This window comes from Squalius cephalus, assembly GCF_949319135.1.
Source record: "Squalius cephalus genome assembly, chromosome: 3".
NCBI lineage: Eukaryota > Metazoa > Chordata > Actinopteri > Cypriniformes > Leuciscidae > Squalius > Squalius cephalus.
Window position 1 is genome coordinate 17,881,504 of NC_137124.1, and position 20,641 is coordinate 17,902,144.

The 20,641-nt window shown below is 37.6% G+C and overlaps 1 protein-coding gene across 2 annotated transcripts in view; it reads left to right on the plus strand.

Moving 5' to 3' along the window:
- The window catches only part of LOC307155216 (uncharacterized protein), a 68,088-nt gene that overhangs the window by 44,238 nt on the left and 3,209 nt on the right, over window positions 1-20,641 (plus strand). For both annotated transcript variants that reach the window (XM_079865771.1, XM_079865772.1), the window contains exons 3-4: window positions 19,635-19,757; window positions 19,900-19,972. In XM_079865771.1, the coding sequence (XP_079721897.1) occupies window positions 19,635-19,757; window positions 19,900-19,972 (196 nt within the window). The remainder of the gene's footprint in view (window positions 1-19,634; window positions 19,758-19,899; window positions 19,973-20,641) is intronic.

The window sequence follows — 20,641 nt, forward strand, 5'->3', positions numbered from 1 at the left end:
CAAATAAGTACTTTTACATGCATAATGGCACTACAGCAGGGTTTTGCATACTTAAGCTAAAGTGTTTATCTCTCTGTGCAAGTACATGGCGTAATGCATAATTAAAGTTTATAAGAATAAATATACATCTTTCAGAGCAAGCGCACAGCACTGAAGTCAGTTGTGGTCTGATTAACGTGTAAACATGCTGCAAAGCAGTGGTACAATTGTGTTATCTAGGTCTGTTAGTCTTTAGTTAGTTCGTAAAAACCAGCTGGTATGATTTTAGTGTTTGTATGACAAATTGATATTTTAGTCTGACCAAAACTTTTAAAGTGTGTTTAAATGCACGTATTGTTGATATGAAATGCCTTGCAAAAACAAGCATTTGCTCTCCATTTAATCTCATTGTTATGTGAGAAACAATTGAGATGATGAGTGCATGGGGCAGTTTTTAAGGGTTATGTTAGGACTGGGTATTGATTGTACACTCTTTATAGCATGTATTCATGAACATAGACAGCTTCTCTTCCACCATTACAACAGTCAAGTTATTCAATTTCAATTTCAGTTCACTTTATTTCAGTTAGCGAAAATGAATTTTAATATTTTTAGTTTCAGTAAACAATAACAACACTACTCGCCACTCAGCCCTGTTGGTATGTATGAATCGCTGTCTTCCCTCTCTTGTTTGTCTGTGTGTTCATGTCCTTCCTTCAAGGCTGAAGTGGTGGGGGGGTTGGCTACATACACAGGAGAGAATATTTCATGCCAGTACCACACACACACACACACACACACATCCACAGCGATCTTCCCAGCAGGGTGTGGAGAGTCTAACCTTGTTTTGCGCCTCTCTTCTGCTTGGGCACGTTCACTGATTTTAACCATTTTTAAAAGCTCTAAGTGGGTCAGCTGTACATAAATGTGTCTGAGAGAAATACGAGACAGATAGACAAAGGGAGAACAGGTCACTGCTGCCACAAGAACACATTTGCCCACATTTTATCAATAGGAGGTCGTGCCATGCTTGTGTTTGTGTTTGTTCTTAGGTAGTTTACATTTAAATACTTTTAGAAAGTTGATGTGTCATTCGGTGTGATGTAATAGTCCATGTAAAACTACGATTTGTGAACTAATGACTCTTCTGAACCAATTCTTTTTAAAAAGTTGGTCAAAAAGATTAATGAAATTCTCACTGTCCCTCACTAAACCATGAGTATTTTTGTTTTTTTACTCTGATTCGAAATGAACCAGGAAACATTTCTGTGCTAGGTAGTTTCATACACTTTAGAGTTTTGGTGTATAAATGAATTATTATGTTTTATTATAAACAATTATTACCACCTTAATGACATTTTTTTCGAGTTATATTTAAATGGTACAAAAACACAGTCAGGATGACTAGAGTGACAACATCAAATTGGAGCTAATTTATACTAAATACAACTAGAAAACCACGCTATAGTTAATAACTTAAAACATGTAGTTTATACCAAAGCATCGCCTCATCATCAAAGTACTCAGTAGTGACTTGTTAAAAGCTAAAGTAAGAAAATGTGAGCTGACTGAGTCATTTGGCTCTTAAAAGTTCAATTTTTGGATCTATGGCTCACATTTTATTTTATTTAGTATTTTATTTTAGTCTAGTCTCCTGATGCATCAACTACCGTTATGTCTTACAGCCCAGCCCTTACTGAAGAGTTCATATTAAGGACACAAATAATATCTTGATTTATTGTAATGAAACTGACAAGGAGGTCTTAGACTAAATGCCTCCTTTAATTTTATTCAGTGTGTGCAAGAAAGAAGCCTTGTTGTGTCAGCTTCTGTGCTTTGTGCCCAGAGGAGACAGAAAAGAGAGACAGAGATAGAGAGGACATTCAGCAATCCAACCCCTCATCAGTATTTTATTAAGAGAACGAAAGGGTTTTGCAGCCGAGACCTGCTTTCCACACATACAAATGCATATTCCTGCTCTTCATACTCACATTTCCAGCTGCCAGAATCTACAGACGTACACTCAGTCAATGTCAAACACATTTACCTATCCTCTCTGATTCTGTTTTGTTTGTGTGCGTGTGTGTGTGTGTGTGTGTGTGTGTGTGTGTGTGTGTGTGTGTGTGTGTGTGTGTGTGTGTTCGTGTTATGTAGCTGTTTTAGCAAGAACAGCAACGATTAAATCCATCTGCACCAAATGCTCACTCTCTGTCTGTTCAAAGGCAGCTCATGTTTAATTCTCTCATTTTTTCAACTTACTGTGGAGGGAGGGGGGGGGGGGATGCTAGAGAGAGAGAGAGAGAGAGAGAGAGAGAGAGAGAGGAGATTGTCAGCATAGAGACACTGAGAGAGTCTGACTCCAGACAGGAGAATGAGGCAGACATACAGAAAAAGCATAGTGAGTGAGCGTCGCTGGGAAAGAGAGAGTATGCGAGTTTAGTGGTGAGGGAAGAAGAGAGAGAGAGAAAGAGGGAGGGAGGGAGAAAGTGGAGGCGGAAAGGGAGAGACAGACAGGAGGCAGACAGAGTGAGACAGACTTGGCGACTGAATTCTGGGAGCTGCTCTGCACACACACAAACACACACTCACACACACACACACACACACACACACACACACACACACACACACACACACACACACACACACACACACACACGCTCTAAAAGTATCTAAATAATATACACACTCTAAATAAATCCACCTACACAAGAACTCTGATTGTTTAATATCAATGGACTAGCTCAGATTTATTCAGGACTGAGGCAAAAACAGCGTCTGTGTTCTTGTTAGTAATTTTCTTCCATTTAGGATGTGTTCAGTTACAGTATGAAGGTTTGTCAAAGCAAATTACGTTTATCTTAAAGAAAGCCAGCATATGCACACTTTTTAAGCGTTTTGTAAATTAAAGGTACAATATGTAATTTTTTTGCTTTAAAAATAGCAAAAATCACTATATCTATGTTATATATTTTTTTTAGTTGTGTACTTACATTATCCCGACTGTTTCCAACAACTTTCAAACCAGGAGAAATTTGTAATTTAATTCGAAGACACGTACCGTTTCTTTATTTACGTTTTGTCGCCGTCAATGGCGTCATAGCCGCGTTCTCCCTGGTTTCCGCTCGTACTGCCATAGTAACCAGAGCCCTCTGATAGTAACCAAGGCGACAGACGTGGACAACTGTGTAGTTCGTAATGTCTATCTGCATGCTGTTGTTGTTTCGTTCAAACATTATGGACCATGGCAAGCAGACTTTGGATAAAAAAGGAGAACTAAAACGAGAATCAATATCAGTGCGGTGTTTTCGAGATGCCTAGAGCTCCCATAGACAGTATATAAACGAGAGCTCCACGTCTGAGACTTCGACCGCTCCTACATGTACTTTATTAAACAGGTGAGCACATTTACATAAAACTAATCAATGTTATATAGTTCAACAATGATAAAATGTTAGAATATGATCTGTATGTTATTCTAATGTTGATATAGCTTACTGCTAGTCTCATACAGACAAACTAACACATAGAATAACATAAATTTCAACACATTCAAATGCAGTTTAGTGTGATAGTGTAATGTTAGACCGAGTGAAACAGCGCTGCGTTACCTCACAAGTTTAATTTGTCTAATAAACTGACCTGTGAGTTGTAATTCTGCACGTGCGTGTAGTTCGGTACAATGAAATTCCTTTTATATCCTCGGGACTCGCATCGCGTGTGGAGCTGATAGCTGTCTCTTAGCAATCCCGACCTGCTTCATATCACAGTCATGATAAAAACATCAATGTATTTACTCATCCATAAACATTATTAGATCGGTCGGCTTGACTTTGAAGACAAGATCCATAGTTCTTAGCAAATGTTGCGTCATCAAACTACGCCTTTGTTATTGTAAGAGGTTAGCGACCCCTAGTGGCGAAAAAAATTACATATTGTACGTTTAAGTCTTAAATGTAAAGACAATAGACACATATACTATCTGGTGGTCAGTCTGTGCTAGGATTAAAAGCCAAAATGAGAGCATGTAATGTATGGTAGCCTGTTTCTACCACATATGATCATCAATTATGACATAAAAAGATGAAATTATGAGATACTAAGTCATAATTCTGAGATAAAAAGTCATAATTATGACATGCATAACTGACATAATTGTTGAAATTGAGATAAAAATCATAATTGACAAGCCGAAATTGACCAGAAAATGACCTTTTTTACTATTCACTAAAAATATTAGTTTAGGTGCCCTTTCTTGCAAGTTACATCATTGTGCCAGTAGGTGGCGACGACAAGTGTCTGTTTGAGTGCTTTTAGCCAGTGAAACATTTTCTCATTGATGCAAGTCAATCATTGTTCACTACCGAAAACAATTATTATTATCCTTTGTATCATTTGCGTTGAAAACCTACTAGGAGTCATCTCCTCGTTCATGAATGAGATGCTTCATTCAGCCCCGATTCGAGTCTGTAAATTCACATTTAAAAAAATGACTGGTTCAGTGAAGGGTGTGTTCATTCAGTAGTTCCAACCAATGAAATGCTTGTTCAAATCCCATGCTCAAATGCTATTGACTTGTGTTCTAGTCAGTCTTTGAACACAGAAAAGCAGTCGAGTGCTTCAAACGGGAAAGACCGTTTTACTCTGTATCGTTATACTGTAAATTCCTGTTTAGTCTATAATTCCGGGCTGAAGTTGCTACACTGCTTTCTTTGTATATTTAGCATCAGTTTATACAAACTAGGCTACATGACCAGCCGCGTGTGTGATGACTTTTGGATTTGGTTAGACACTGTGTTTGTGTTAAAGCGGGTTATATAAATGTCAGATTGAGTCTAACGCGGCCTTGTGTTGACAGTGATGAAGCCATGTTGACAGTGATGACTGGCTGTTTGACAGCTCTAGTGTATCTGCTTGCCAGATATGGTACATTTACGTATATAGTCTAGATGGTGCTTTTTGTTTGTTCACGTATTTGTTCATATCTCCGTAATGTCAAACTTTAATAGTGACCATGCTAGCTCTGTTTCATGTCAGTGCCTCTGTATGTGATGGTACAAATGTGTATTTGTATCTTGAAAGACAAAACAGCATTCAAAAATGCATTTAACTAGAGATAATGTGATATGTCTATAATTGGAACAGGACAGAACTTGATTTGACCCATTGGGATTTGCTTGGTTCATTAAAAGTTAAGCTTTGATATTGTAAACTACCAGCTGGTGGCAACGTTTGCAGAAAAGAAACATCGTTTTAGAGCCATTGAAAGTACATTTTGAGTAGCAAAACCTTTAGTATATGTCTGTTCTTTTTTTTTTTTTTCATGTTTAAATATTTTTTTATTATAGATGGATGTTGAAGGATCATGAGTCCATATTTAAATAGACTGACATCCTCATCCTCATTCTCAGAAATCATAAACAAAACCACACAAGCTAAAAGAAAATATGACCCAGACAACGTTAAATACTGGTACGGGTTCACTTTCAGTGAGGATGTGCTTTGTTTAGGGAATTATTGTCTGCCGAGAGCATGAAAGTCAAAAGTTTAGAGTGCCATCAAAGTTCAAGAGACATTTAGAAACCAAACACTCAAAACTACAAAGACAAGCCTATTGTGAGTCTAATCTGAATATATTCCGACAAATTATCCATTTGTAGTTAAGTTTAATACCATTTAATGTTGGATTTCAGGACATTTTTGTTTACTTATGCGCAATTCTGGGTCTGTGTTGGGTCACCACTTCTGTGTTCGAATATAAAATCTGAGCCTGAAGCCAAAGCAGTTGAGAAGCAGTGATCTAGACAGCAGCTCTTGCTGTGGTGGATGCTGATTCAGTCTTTTCTCCTCTCAGCGCCTTCCTGCTCCTGTTTGGGTGTTTCTCTCTCTCTCTCTCTCTCTCTCTCTCTCTCTCTCTCTCTCTCTCTCTCTCTCTCTCTCTCTCTCTCTCTCTCTCTCTCTTTCTCTTCTACCATTCATTCTGTCTGACATGCAGTCATTTGTTGTTGTCTTTTCCTCGCCCTCTTCCAGACACCCTGTGGAGAGAGTGATGAAGGAGAATACAGGAGAATACAGAAGAGGGAGAAAATGACGAGGAGGGAGAGGGAAAAAAAGAGAGTGATGGCGTAAAACTAGCGTTGAGCGTTTGAGCCTTTGTTCTACTTTTATGTTAAGCAGGAATGAAAAATGTTGCGGTGCGGTTAGAGCATTACCAGATCTGAGTCTGATTTGTGCATTTAAATGTGTGCTGTAGCTTTAATAAGGACATGTTGTCTTGAGCAGGTTAAAGATATCAGTCAAGTTGAAGTGTGTCACTGTTTCCACATAATTGATTCTCTCGCTCTCTCTTTTTTTCTCTCGTCCTCTTCTCTCAGCCTTCCCCATCCATCTCATCTGCCCCAGTAATGCACTCCCAGCTATAAATATATTATTATAAGCGTGTAGAATACAACAATCACAAAGCATCTATAAAATTGAGAACATTTACTGGTGGTAGTACGAAACAAATGTTTGAGTGGCTAATATCAGAGCATCATATCATGGTGGAGCATTGTGTATGTCAACGTAAATCCTTCTTTTAGATCGAAAAAGCAATTTCAGGCTATTTTGGAAGTAGCTGGGAATTTAAAATAGTTTTTTCAACCATGCAAAAGAGTAAAAAGCAATGGAATGTCATGGAAATTTCTGTAGTGAAGATGCATTTTGTAGCTGCGCTCTGCTCTAAATATTTAATCAGCTAGATATTAGTCTTCTGTAGAGTAAAACGTGTTAGCATAGTGATGTCTGAACATTACAAACCATTGCTTTGAGTAATTCTTTTGAACGAATCAGTCAAAGTGGTTCACAATTTGATCATGATGATTCATTAACAAATGTATCTAAATTAAAATGATCTTTTTTTTACCACAGATAACCACAGATAACTGAAAAGGTCATTGTTAATCCACTGGTCATTAACATAAGCAGACTGTCACCGTCTAAAAGATTTGCATAGCTGATTTATTGCATCTTTTCAAACAATCCAACCTATCAACACCCACATTATATACAAACATCCTCACAACTAGAATTTATTCTAACATGCATATTGTTGAGCACAAAGTGAATTCTTTCAGATTGTGCCATGCTTAAGGTTCTGTCATAACACTGGTTTATTTTGTGAAATCTTCTCTATTCATGCCACAAACTGTAGACACACCCAATCCTTTACTCCCATTGGCTGAGGAACACACTGAGGGGTGTGGCTAGGGTCAACTAAGCTAACAAGTCGACCACTTGTAGACATTACGCCCACATATGTGTTTGTTCCTGTCTGTGTTACGTGTGTGTGTTTGTTTATATGATTTATGAGGACACATTTGTATAATGACATGGGTATTACACTGGTGTTACCACTGGTGTGTGTGTGTGTGTGTGTGTGTGTGTGTGTGTGTGTGTGTGTGTGTGTGTGAGAGAGAGAGAGAGAGAGAATATCAGTAGTCAGACTGACGTTACTTAACAACCTCTCTCGGCTTGACCTATGTAAAAGAAATATTCATTATACAGTATGTGGTAAAAAAAAAAAAAAAAAAAGTAGATACTTAGACTTTCTTAAAGATACACCAACCAGCAATAGATAATTTAAATAGTTAGTTTATACACTACCATTCAAAAGTTTGGACTCTGTCATATTTTTTTATGTTTTTGAAAGAAGTCTCTGCTGCATTTATTTGATCAAAATACAGTAATAACAGCAATATTGTGAAATATTATTACAATTTAAAATAACTTTTTCAATTTAAATTAAATAAGCCATCACTCCAGTCTTCAGTGTCACATGATCCTTCAGAAATCATTCTAATATGCGGATTTGCTGCTCAAAAAACATTTCTGATTATTGAAAACAGTTGTTCAGTTGTTTTTGTGGAAACCATGATACTTTTATTTTCAGTATTCTTTGATATATAGAAAGTTAAAAACAACAGCATTTCTATGAAATAGCGTTTTGTAACATTACGAAAGTAATCTTGATCAATTTAATTCATCCTTGCTAATTACTAATTAATAAATGAATTACTGACTCCAAACTTTTAAATGGTAGTGTATGTCTATTTTTTTCTAAAACTGGTAGTTTATGAAAATGGTGGATGAATCTACATGTCAAATATTACAGTGTAACACTAACATTTTGCAATAACATACTTTACAGAATAATTTAGACAAGATTAAAACCCGGATTAAAGTTGGCAGTCCAGCAAATGTTCCGAAAGTGAATCCATCTCCTACATTCTATCCCTTTTTATTCCCTCCCAACAGGGGATCATCACACACGTTCTTCATTCCTGCCTCCTCTGTCGCACTCTTGCAGAGGAACATATGGGCGAGAATGTGGCATGCATAATTAAACAGATCCACCAATAACATGTTGACACCGATTTGTTTAAAAAAATTCGAATTCTGCCTCATTTATTTTTTCCAGCATGACTTGTTCGCATAACTTTAAGAATTGCTCATCGAGAGTTTCCCTTGAATCATTAAATTGTTGTACATGAGTCAAGTACTCTGTATAATGCCTTTTAAATTGCACATGAGATACTTGGCTGTGTTTCGGCTCTTAATACAAGTAGCTAATGACGGAGCAAGAGGTTGAATAAAGAAGCGTCGTTCAAGTTTCCTTCTTTAAAAAGCAATAAATAAACGTAATGCTATGCCACTGTGGCCCCTTAGCGTGTGATTGGTGTTTGCGTGTTTGACATCTGTCAGTTTTAATAGTGGCGGCTCCTCCACTCATCCCATGGGGCTTTATCTTCCACTCAGCGCACAAATCTCCCAATCAATTTACCAAATGAAACCGGGTGTGCAGTGCTTAAAAGAACAGTCCATGCTTACTGAGCATGAGAGTGAGATGGAGAGAGAGAGAGAGAGAGAGAGAGAATATTGTTTATGTGACCTGTTCCCCAGCATTAACCTAATTCATTCATCCAGGATTAGGATGCTTTATTAAAGGAACAACGGAGGGTAAAAGAGAGTGAAAACAAGAGAAGAGGCTCAAGAAACTAAGACAGAATAAGAGATTGAGAATGACTTGAAGAGACGTGGGCAGATCGATCTTGAAACATCTGTACATCTGAGGTTGATTCTGCATTTAAAATGTTTTTAACACAACTTACTATTTATTAAGTAAGAACATTAATGTATAGTATAAGCTTTAAAGTGAAAAAATGAACTTGGCAAGAAATACTTAATTTTATTTCATATACATCAATAAAAACCAAGCTAAATATTATTTTTTTCTTAGGTTATTAGGTTTTTGCAGCATTTACAATAGCAACTCTACACTATAGAATTTGTTAAAGGATTGATATTTAATGTTAAAGTTTTTGTTTTATTGTTAAACAACTTAGTACCCGTTTTATCCTCAGAAATCACAAAGATGTAAATGTATCAGTTAAGGTATCGCTATTGATATTGATATCGGATTGATATTATAGTTATGTTATATTATATGTTTTGATTGTTTAGTGGATTTAGGGTCGGTTCACACAGAGTGCATTTTACCATTCCACCGTGCTACTTTTCCATTGATTTCACACACGCTAGATGGACGTGTTTGACCTTTCACGTCTCACATCTTTTGCAGTGTCTCAAACATGACACTGCATTTTAAAAATGCGGCGCACAAGTTAAAAGAAGTTAAAAAATGCATTTGCGTTTTATCCCCATTCCAATACCCTCGTTTTCAAAGCAAAAGCTCATTCTGTGTGAATGGCCCCTTGAAGGATCTCCACATTTTTCGGGTGACTCCTCCCCTTCCTGATCAAACTGAAGCTCTGGTTGTCATAAGAGGAAAAGGGAGTAGAAAGAGCAGCCACATAAAAACACGTTTTATATACAGAAAGAAAGTGCTCAAGGACATGTTGTGTGTTGTGTGTCTGTTTTTTGCACATGTTATCAGTGGATTTAAATTGCTAAGCTTGCACAAGGAAAGCCAAGAATCGGTGGATCCCAAGGTCTCTCTCCAATAAGGATGACCGAATACCTTGAACCGGCTGCAAGCGTCATGAAACACACACACCTCACATATTATTATTATTATTATTATTATGATTACACATCTCTTTAAAATACTTGATTCTGATTGATCAATCTTAGCATGCTAGTGTCAGTTTCCATGTAATGATAAACTGTAATTGTATATTTGAAAGGTTCTTCAAAGTAATAATGTGTTTATTATTGTCATACACCATGCAAAAGTTTCGGGTCAGTAAGATTTTTTTTTAACATTGTTATAAAGAAATTTTGTATATAGGATTCATTTTGATTAATTAAATTGACTTTCAAAAGTGACAGTAAAGACATTTATAATGTTAAAAAATGTTTATTTTTATCCTGAATTCTGAATAAAAATAAAAGTATCATGATTTCCACAAACAAATTTGCAGAACATTGCAGAACATTTTCAGAAATGTTAGTTAAGCACCAAATCAGAATATTAGAAGGATCTGAAGGATCATGTGACACTGAAGACTGGAGTAATGATGTTGAAAATTCAACTTTACCATTACAGGAATAAAATACACTTTAAAATATATTCAAAGTGAAAACAGTTATTTTAAGTAATCATTTTTTTTTTATCTAAGATAAATGCAGCCTTTGTGAATTTCGTTTTTTTTTTTTTTATTCGTGAAAAGAAAGTAAACAGTCCTGACCACCCTGTCAGGGTTTGTACCATGTTTCATGAGGTTTTAGCCAAAATACAGGGTTTATGGTTCAGCTTTATGCTAAATCAAATCAAAGATTTAAATTGTTACTTTCTATTACAGAATTTCTTGCATGCGTGTTTCACCGTTCTGTTCTGAAATGGAAACCAAAGCTTAAGTACATTACAAAAACATTTGTGTGCTTATAGGAAGATAAAGCCCTACAGAATGAGTGTTATTTTAGGGCGACAACCTGTCATGGTAGCTTTGTGGAGTGTCTTAGAGGCTAATAAGCCACGATTACAGGTTTAGAAAGAGTGTCTGAGGTGTTTATAAAGTGTTTGTAAGGGATTGCCTGTTTCATGTAGCTTCTACCACTCTGATTTAGACAAGGTTGAGTGGTCTAAGCAGCTGATCTATCCTGACAGCAGTAATCCCCCCACGATCCCTCTCAGACTGTGTGTGTGTGTGTGTATGTGTGTGCTAGCATAACAGCGGAATGGAGCAGATTGAATAGGGATTGAGTGAGAGAGAGAGTTAAATTATAAAAGAGTCTCATAATGACCGGGGTATGAAGGAAGTGTGTGTGTCTGCGTGAATAACCTCTAGGGAAGGTGTTATTCTGGTGCTCAGAGAGAAATAGCACTGCCTGATATTCATCCCTCTTTGCACACACACACACACTTGTGGTCTACAGGAAGGAAGTTCTGGTGTGCTGTTGACTGTTCTTGCAAAGTGAAAGCCAGAGGAGAAGCAGCATGTTCGCTGAGATCTCTCAGACCACTGTGATATTGCAAACAACTCTCTTTCGGCCTCTAAACTGGGGATGAATTATTAAAAACTCAGCTAAGTTCACTAATAAATGCCCATACGCTGTTTGATGTGCTGCTGAAGAAGTGCTTGTTTAAAACATGTTTTTGTGCTTCAGTGCTTTTTAAACTAAAATGCGGATATTTAGCATTATCATGTGTATCCCAGAGGATACGGACTGAACCTGCTGGAAAGTTTTGTTGCTTAACATTGTGTGTTTTTTGATGTTGGGAAGGCTCATAGGGAGATTGCATCCTCACATATCTGTTTTACAGAGCGAATTAACAACTGTTCCCAATTCATTTCTTACTTGCTTTTTGCAGTCTAGCCAGCAGTTCATATGAGTTAAAGGAGAACTCCGGTCAATTTTAACATTGAGCTCATTTTTTTGTAAATTTGGAGTGCTGTCAATACAGAGAACAACGACAAAAATCGGTGTGAACACGAGTGAATCTGACTGCAGTAGATGTGAAAGAAATGGATAAAAATGATGTTATTTAAGCCAGCGCAAATACCTGTATTTACATCCTGTTTTCGGTTGAAGTCCAAAGTAGTCGATTGTCGAGTTCACGCGCATAGGTTTAGTTACCTATGATCACGCGCGTGAACTCGACAATCGACTACTTTGGACTTCAACTGAAAACAGGATGTAAATACAGGTATGAGCGCTGGCTAAATAACATCATTTTTATTCATATCTTTCACATCTACTGCAGTCAGATTCACGCGTTCACTCTGAAGGAATCACTCACATGACCTGTGCACTTGTAATGACACATCAAGGATGTTAAGAGGCTAAAAGCAGGTTTAAATATTGCCCCATTGAAGTCAACAGGGTGCAAATTTTAAAAAGAGGATAACACGGTGTAGGCAACACCGATTTTTGTCGTTGTTCTCTGTATTGACAGCACTCCAAATTTACAAAAAAATGAGCTCAATGTTAAAATTGACCGGAGTTCTCCTTTAACAGCTAAAGAAATATACAAAATAAAGCGTTAAAGGGTTAGCTCACCCAAAAATCTCTCGTTCCTGCAAAGCACAAAAGAAGATATTTTGAACAATGCTGTAGCAGTTTTGGTTACCATTGAGTTTCATTGTAGATTCTCAGAAAAGATGGGCAAAATGTGTAGGCTACCTTTAGTGGGATAAGCTGTTGTACCCAAAAATGTACAATTTTTACACGCTTTTTTTCCTTAGAGTGTATGGACAAAAAATATATTTCACAGAATATCTTATTTTATGTTCCACAGAAGAAAGAGGGTGAGGGTGTGTAAATGATGATAGAATATACATTTTTTGATTTTGGGTAACATTTTACAAACAAGGTTTCGTTTGTTAACATTAGTTACAAACAACCTTCTAAAGCATTTATTAATCTTAGTTAATGTTAATTTCAACATTTATTAGTATTTAATTGAGATAGAATGAACTAACAATGAACAACAAACTAATAATAAAGAATAACAATTATTGTAGCAAATGTATTGCTCATTGTTACTTAATAATAGTTGATGCATCAGATAATGTTCACTAATGGGACCTTATTGTAAAGCGATAGTGATCATTAAAGAAAATCTGAAAATCAGAAAGGTTTTTGTGAGAGTTATTTTTAGTGGTAGGGCACTGAAAAGATAATTAGCTCAGTTTAAAACAATAGAAGTCAATGAAAAGTCTAAACTATGATAGTGTGTGTGTTTTAATTAAAGAAAATGTCTTCAAATAGGTGAGGGATAATGGCACATTGTAGCAACACACACAGCTCATTTCTTTGTTTCCAATAATCTCTCCCTCATTATTAGATATGAGCCGGCAGACCTGTGTGTGCTTGGTATTCTGCACCGCACTCATACGTATACACCTGCAAGGTATCGGGATCTCAGGAGAACTACATGGGAATCAAACTTTCTCTCCCCCTATAAACAGTTCACATCGGAAACAAAGCCCTACTGTCTCTGTAGTCAAACAGACACTGTGTTTGCCCAGTAGATGAGAAACGCAAAGGCAGAACATGTGAGCAGATCAAAAAAGAAGAAATGCCAGAGGTCTGTCCTCCATCAGGGACTGTAAGACATCAGGGCAGCGAGCAGACAGTTACGGGAGCCTGTGTTTTTCATGGAGCAGAGAAAGTGGAAGACACTTTGTAAATGCATCATGTGAACAAGTAGTCAACCATTGTTACATTTTCAACTCACTTACCGATAACTAGAGAGGTGGGTGGCCTGCTTTCTGGTGTAATGCAGATGCTTTTTTTATTTCTTTGTTTTGCTATTTATATATATAGGCTATACTGTACATTTTTCATTACATTGTACTAACCTCTATTATCTTTAAAAAATATATTAATAATAATTAATTTACTTATACTTCTATTTAAATATGTTTTAAATGCAATAACGTATCTAAATTTAATAATTCATTACTTTAATTAAAAAATATTTAAATAGAATTTCACACAACATATATGATTAGTTATAGTATAATAATATGCAAATATATATATAAGTAGTTAAATAAGCAATTTATTTTACTTGTCTGTATTTTTGTAATGTTGAATGAAATTGTACTAACCTCTATCATTTGTTTTATATATTCATTTAAATTATATTGAAATATTTGTCATTAAATGAACGAACTTAGTGTAGTATTTAAAAATGTTTAAAATTGAATCTTAAATAAATGAATTAATATAGATAAGACATTTGAAAATATGCATTATCCATTGAGCCAAGTTGGCCAACCAATATAACAATCTAAAAATGATTTGATTATGATTGATGTCAATAATAAGAATAACTGTCTATTCAGTTAACATTATTATTCAGCGTTCAGTAAGAGATTTAAACAGTGTGGAAGGTATTCATGCTAACAGTGTAAGACACAATAACAGTAAAATGGCTTAATAAAACAGTCAGATGCAGTTGAAGGCCGACCGCGTTGTCTTTGTGTTGTAGTGTATCGGCTAAGCAGAGCCCGTCCCGAGTGACCTTGCCCTGAGGTGGAATGGAGGGAGGAGGGTGGACAGAAGTGGGGTTGGGTGGGGGTGTACACAGATGGTGGAGAATATGGTTCCAGGGTATTTCAGAGGGGCCTAGCTTGGACAAACGCAAATAAATAAGCCTCTTCACCCAGCACAGAGAAAGAGAGCCGCATTGTTATAGAACTGCTGAGATGGATCTTTGAAGACAGCCAAGGTAAAGTAAAGCAATTCAAGAATTTACTAAGTAATAATTACGACGGTCCGCCAGGGCCAAAGGTGTGGAGAGCTGTGCAGACGATATCGGATGGGAAGGTTTTGACGTAGCCCCATGCGGTTCTGTGGTTCTGCGTTCTGCAAGGTTGAGGACACCGAGCCCAGCTGCGGCAGGAATGAATGCTGAATAAATTAAGCATTCTGCCAAGTTAACACTAGCCTGGCAGAGGCTCTTTCCCTCCAAGCCCAGGTGTGTGTGAATGTGTGCACTGTACGTGTGAGAACATTTTTATTGTGTAAATATGTTTTGTGCGAATGCAGTATGTGTGCATGCTTTATCACACAAGTGTGTGTGTGTGTGTGTGTGTGTGTGTGTGTGTGCACATCTTACTCTTTCCAGTGTCTGGCACTGGTAGGGGGATGGGTGAGTGAGTGTGTGTGTGTGTGTGTGTGTGCGCGCGCGCGTGTGTGTGTGTGTGCGCGCGCGCGCGTGTGTGTGTGTGTGTGTGTGTGTGTGTGTGTGTGTGTGTGTGTGTGTGTGTGCGTGCAGAAGTGCGTGCCAGGAACAGTTCGGGAATTTGAGGCGGTGTTTCAAAGGGTCCCAGGATAGTTAGCAGGCTTCAAAGCAGCAAGACTGGAGCTTGTTCTCTCCTTCACATCCATCCACCCACACACCTACAATCTTTATTCGCTTTCCCCCCTCAGTAACAGGATTTTTTTTTTTTTTTTTACCTAAAATTTACATGTCTGAACAAAACATGTGGATATCCTCAGCGCCCCAAGGATTTTTTGTGATGGGGTGTATATGGTAGGCATGGCACAATGTGGTTAACCAGGCTGGCATGAAGGCTGGCTCTTGTCTCCGAGCCACACAAATAGAGAGGGAGAGACAGAAAGAGAGAGCTGATATGTGTTGTTGTGGAAGTAGGTCAGGCGTCACATTCATTAACATCCTCCTCTCATGCCCAATGATGTGAGCCGCTCCCACTATCACACACACATGTACATGTACATCTCGCTGTGTGTGCACACGCATAAATCAGGGCACGCATAACTTGCATATTAAATATTATCAGAGCTTATCAGTTCAATGCAGATGCTTATATTCAGCATGAATTTGTAAAAAAAAAAAAAAAAAAAATGGTGGTACATTGTGTCGGTCATCATTTCATAGCGCTTTAACCCCACCATCAAGGCAATAGACGTAAACAAACTTGGTTACCGTGGAGATAAAAGCAGTACTTAGTGTCTGCCTGCTCTCTGGACGACTGGACTTCTGCCAGAACGGCACAGCGGAGCGCTCTACACAACTCTGTCCCACTTTCTTTCGCACGCTTTCCTCGCATGCACTCTCTCTCTCTATCTCGCTCCCTCTTCCATTATCCACTCCACTTTCTAATTCTACCTGCTTTGCAAAAGTTGTGTGCCTGAGTCAGTCCCTTTCTCTCCTCTTATGTCGTCTCCTTCCTTGCTTTCTGCCCACTCCATTCATCCTTGTCTCATTCTTTCCTAACTCTTGCAGTCATAAGCTTTCCCTTTTTCCCTGTCCCTCCCCCTCTCTACTCTTAGCAAGGTCACTTGGAGTTGCATGACAAAGCGACTTCACTGACATTCAGCAACAACCTCTCTCTCTCTCTCTCTCTCTCTCTCTCTCTCTCTCTCTCCTTCCCTTCCTGTAGTCCTGCACTGCTGCTTCTCAGTCATTTTCCCATGACAATTAGCTAAAGCCTGAAAAATGGACCTAAATATAGATATATTTGACTTTTAACTTGTTTTTTGGCAAATAAAACCTTACTTGGTCTTTAATATGGGATCTCAATCTTAGGATGTAACCAAAAGTCCAAGATTGGTGGAACAGTATATGAATGAGTATCAATGGTAAATTGTTTCAACCCAACACTACATCACAACTTCTCCACTGAGTTAGGTTTGTAAACCATAACTCCGTCCAGGACAGCCAGGAACCTTGGAGTTGTGATTATTGATCAGTTAAACTTCACAGAACTGCCCGGTCCTGCAGATTTGCCCGTTTATACAACATTAGGAAGATCAAATTCAAGGCACTGATATTTGCCTGCAGAACAACCACTGGCTCTGCACCCCTGTACCTAAACTCACTACTTCAGACTTATGTGAAGACCTCCAGAAGCTTGTGTTCTGCAAAGTGAACGGCGCCATGTGGTGCCATCCCACAAAATCACTTTCACAAGCCTTTACCTTGTACTGTTCAAGAATGACATGCTTATCTCAACCCAAGCTGTTGAGTCTTTAGCTATTTTCAAGAAACGGCTGAAGACACATCTTTATCGTCAACACTTAACCCACTAACACTTAGGCTATATTCTATATATCTAGCCTATTTAAAAAAAATAAATAAAACAAAAAACCGGGGCTAGACAAACTGGGACTAGTGACAGCACTTATATTGTTGCCCTATGTTGGTTTGATTGATTGGCTCTCCTAATTTGTAAGTCACTTTGGATAAAAGTCTGCTAAATGATTAAATGTAAGTAAAGCAACCAACCATAGTTCACTTTATGTGAGGTTTTGGAGCAGGTATGAAATTGGAACACCTATATATTATATTTATTATATATTTAAAAATAGTTCAGTTTAAACTATAATAACCCTTGTTTAGAAGACAAAAACAAGGTCAAACATGCATGCTCTGGGTTAAGTGATAGAACACCCTTTCATGCTCTGCCGCACGCAAATGCATAATTGGTTTTTATTTCTCTTGTTAGTTTGATATGGGCAATTATGTCTCTTTTATGTGGTTTAGGACATATTTAGTGCTGTTTTTCATTGGTATCCTTTAAAATACCTTGTAATTAATGCCCTTTGCACAGTCTAAATTATATTTAGCATTTCTAATTATATTCTTCTGTTTTATTTGATACTTTTGCTTAATTTTATTTATCAATACTACTAAACTCTATTGCTATTGTACTTATTTTGCAATGCAAATTGGCTACAATACTGCTAAGAGAGAGAGAGAGAGAGAGAGAGAGAGAGAGAGAGAGAGAGAGAGAGAGAGAGAGTCCAAATTTACATCTTTCTTTCCACCCCGATGGATTTGACAGGGTTAAACATATCTTTCTTTCTTTGTTACCGTCTTGTACGCACAGGAACGGTTGCATTCTGTTCGACAACAAAGGCAGCGGATTGCTTTGATAACCTCTGCTGCTGTGATATCTAATCTATTAAATGCACGCTTAAATGCGAGATGCATGAAAAGCTGAGTGAGCGCGCGGAACGGAAAGGGGAAGCGGCTTGACGGACTGCTTTGAAACGTGTGTGTGTGGCTGGATGCTCTGGAAAGCTTGTGAGGTGTTGGGGTGTAGCTTAGGACAGAAGAAAAAAAGAAAGAAAGACTTATCGAGGGCACCATCGGAAACGCTGTTTAACTTGGCGAGCTCTGCCGGATAAAGCGCAAGCTGCGTCCTGACAGACTAAAACGTGTCGTCACTACTTCTAATGAGCACACTAATAATTTATATTTATCAATACACTAGGCTGATTGGATAGAGAGCAGACTGGTTTGTTTTTTCAATAAGGGGATCGATAAAGACAGGCGACAGAGAAGCTCAGCGTAAACTCTTGAGGAGGATGAAGCGGTTAAACGCACCGAGCTGTTTTTGTTTAGGACTGTGAGAGTGCGCATGCGCCATCTAGCGTTCGCTTAGTGAAAAATCCATTTGTGAAAGAGTCGCTGATTATCATAGTAATCAACTTACTGTTTTCTTTCCTTGTTTTTTGCAGGTATTTGAGCGGCTGATGAAACATAAATTGTTTAAATAATGTTTAACCATTACTCATAAGATTTTAAGGAACAGCTCGTCCAGAAAGAACATTCTGGCATCATTTACTCACCTTTTATTGTTCCAAACCCATATATGAACTTGAGTGAATGGTGAACAAAGCTGAGTAAATGATAAGAATGAACTGTCACTTTAAGAAGTAACAGATGCGAGTGTTCTTAATAATCATCAGACGTTTTAGCTCTTAATGGTAAACAGAATCATGCATGGACAATTCAGAGGCACAGCCCAACCTACAAAAGCATCTAAACCAGCTTTTCATTCCTGCTGCACATACCCAAGTGCTGGATCAATATCCATTACCAGCACTAGTGCTGCAGACAAGCCATTCATTTCCACTGCAAAGCACCACGATATTCCCCTTGGGAAGCCGTTTCATCACTCTGCCTGCTACAAGCAAAGATGATTACACCAGATTCATGCTAGGCGTGTCTGTTGGTGCCTCAGATTACCTCTGCTTGTTCTCCAGCTTGATATTAGCTATGTGTGATGCTAAGCATATGTAGTTTAAGATTTAATTTGATTCACACAACATAATAAACCCAGTAATTTCATTTTGTGTTTATGTTTGTGTCTTTATGACGTGAAGCAGATCATTTTGTTCTGCCATGGACAGTTTGTAGTTATCTCTCAACGTCTTCATAATAGTCTATGATTAATGCTCTACTCCGGTTACGCATGAGTGCGAGGTGTTTTCAGGATTCGGATGGGAGTAGGGAGGGAAGAGGGTGGGGAGCATTTCTTCTGTGGGAATAGGAATATGGGAATGCCTAGCTGAACTGTTCGGGCGGAGGGGTGCATTTAGACAAAGCCAACAAAAACAAACGTCCATGGCTCTGGGAAGGCAGGGTCTGGTCTGAATTCTCTGTGGTTATTTACAGATGTTTACAACTTTGCTAAGGAAAGAAGCCCTGTTAGAACATGTGGGCTTGGTTGAGATGACCTTTTTAGTGGTGTTGAGTTACGCTGAATGGCTTCATGTCTTTGATCACGGTGAGATTATGTGTAGTTAGTTACAGTTGTTTGTGTGGGTCAAGTGAAGGTGAGATCATGTCTATGTGGATATGATGGCCATTGTTTTGACACGTTTTCATTTGAAAGGTTTGAAATTGAATGCAGGTTTAATAGTGATCTTTCTTTATCTGTCTGTCTTAGGATCAAGGTGCAGGAATGGTGCCTCATCTTCAGGACGCCCCGTCAGCAGTGCCACGGCAGCCCCAGAGCAGCAGCTACAACATGATGCTTAAGAATCAGCTAATAAACAAACAGCTTCAACAAGTCAGTGTTCAAACTCCTTGTTAAATGTATCATTCTCTTAGAGTGCATTTTTGGTTTCTGAATACCTTTTCATTTGCACTACTTCAGAGGTAGAATTTATTTGCTTTAAAAATGTTCATAAATTATTGTCTATTTATTCAAGGAAAAGCAAAGGCAAATGGAGCAAATGAATGGAGGGCATATCACAGACTGCCATCAGGTGGCACCATTTCAAGGTACAGTAACATCACCACACCACCTACAAGAAGTAATTTTCCATTAATATCGGTAAACATCGGGTCTCATTCAGTTTTGAATGCATACATATATTTTCATAGAGAAATCATAATTTATCATTAAGTTTGCACAAAAAGTTGAGTCTAAATTTATGATAGAATTTACAACCAATGGAAACCACTCATTCAAAAATCACATACTCCCAGGGGCAAAAATTATTGTTGGTTTAACTAAAAAAAGTAAGTTACCTGGTTGCCTTAACATTTTGAGTTCATTGAAATTAAACAATTGAGTTAATGCAATGAAGGAGATTGGTTTAATCGATAGAAACTCAAAATATTATGTTATCTGAACCACATTAATTATCTAAGTTGATTTGACAAAAGATAAAAAGTTGTGATTGCAAAAAATGAAAATAATTGTTTACAGTCTAGGATCAACTAATTTATTTATAAGACAGTTTATTTAATATATATTATTAGAAATTAACTAATTGATTCTAGAAATAAATAACATGCTGTTTATATCTTTTTTTAAATACAGAAGCCCGTTTTATGCAAAACGTTATGCGGTTTTTTTATATTTATTAAATTATATTTTTATTGAGAAACGATGCATTAAAATGATTAAAAGTGACAGTAATGTTTTTTACATTGTTACAAAATATT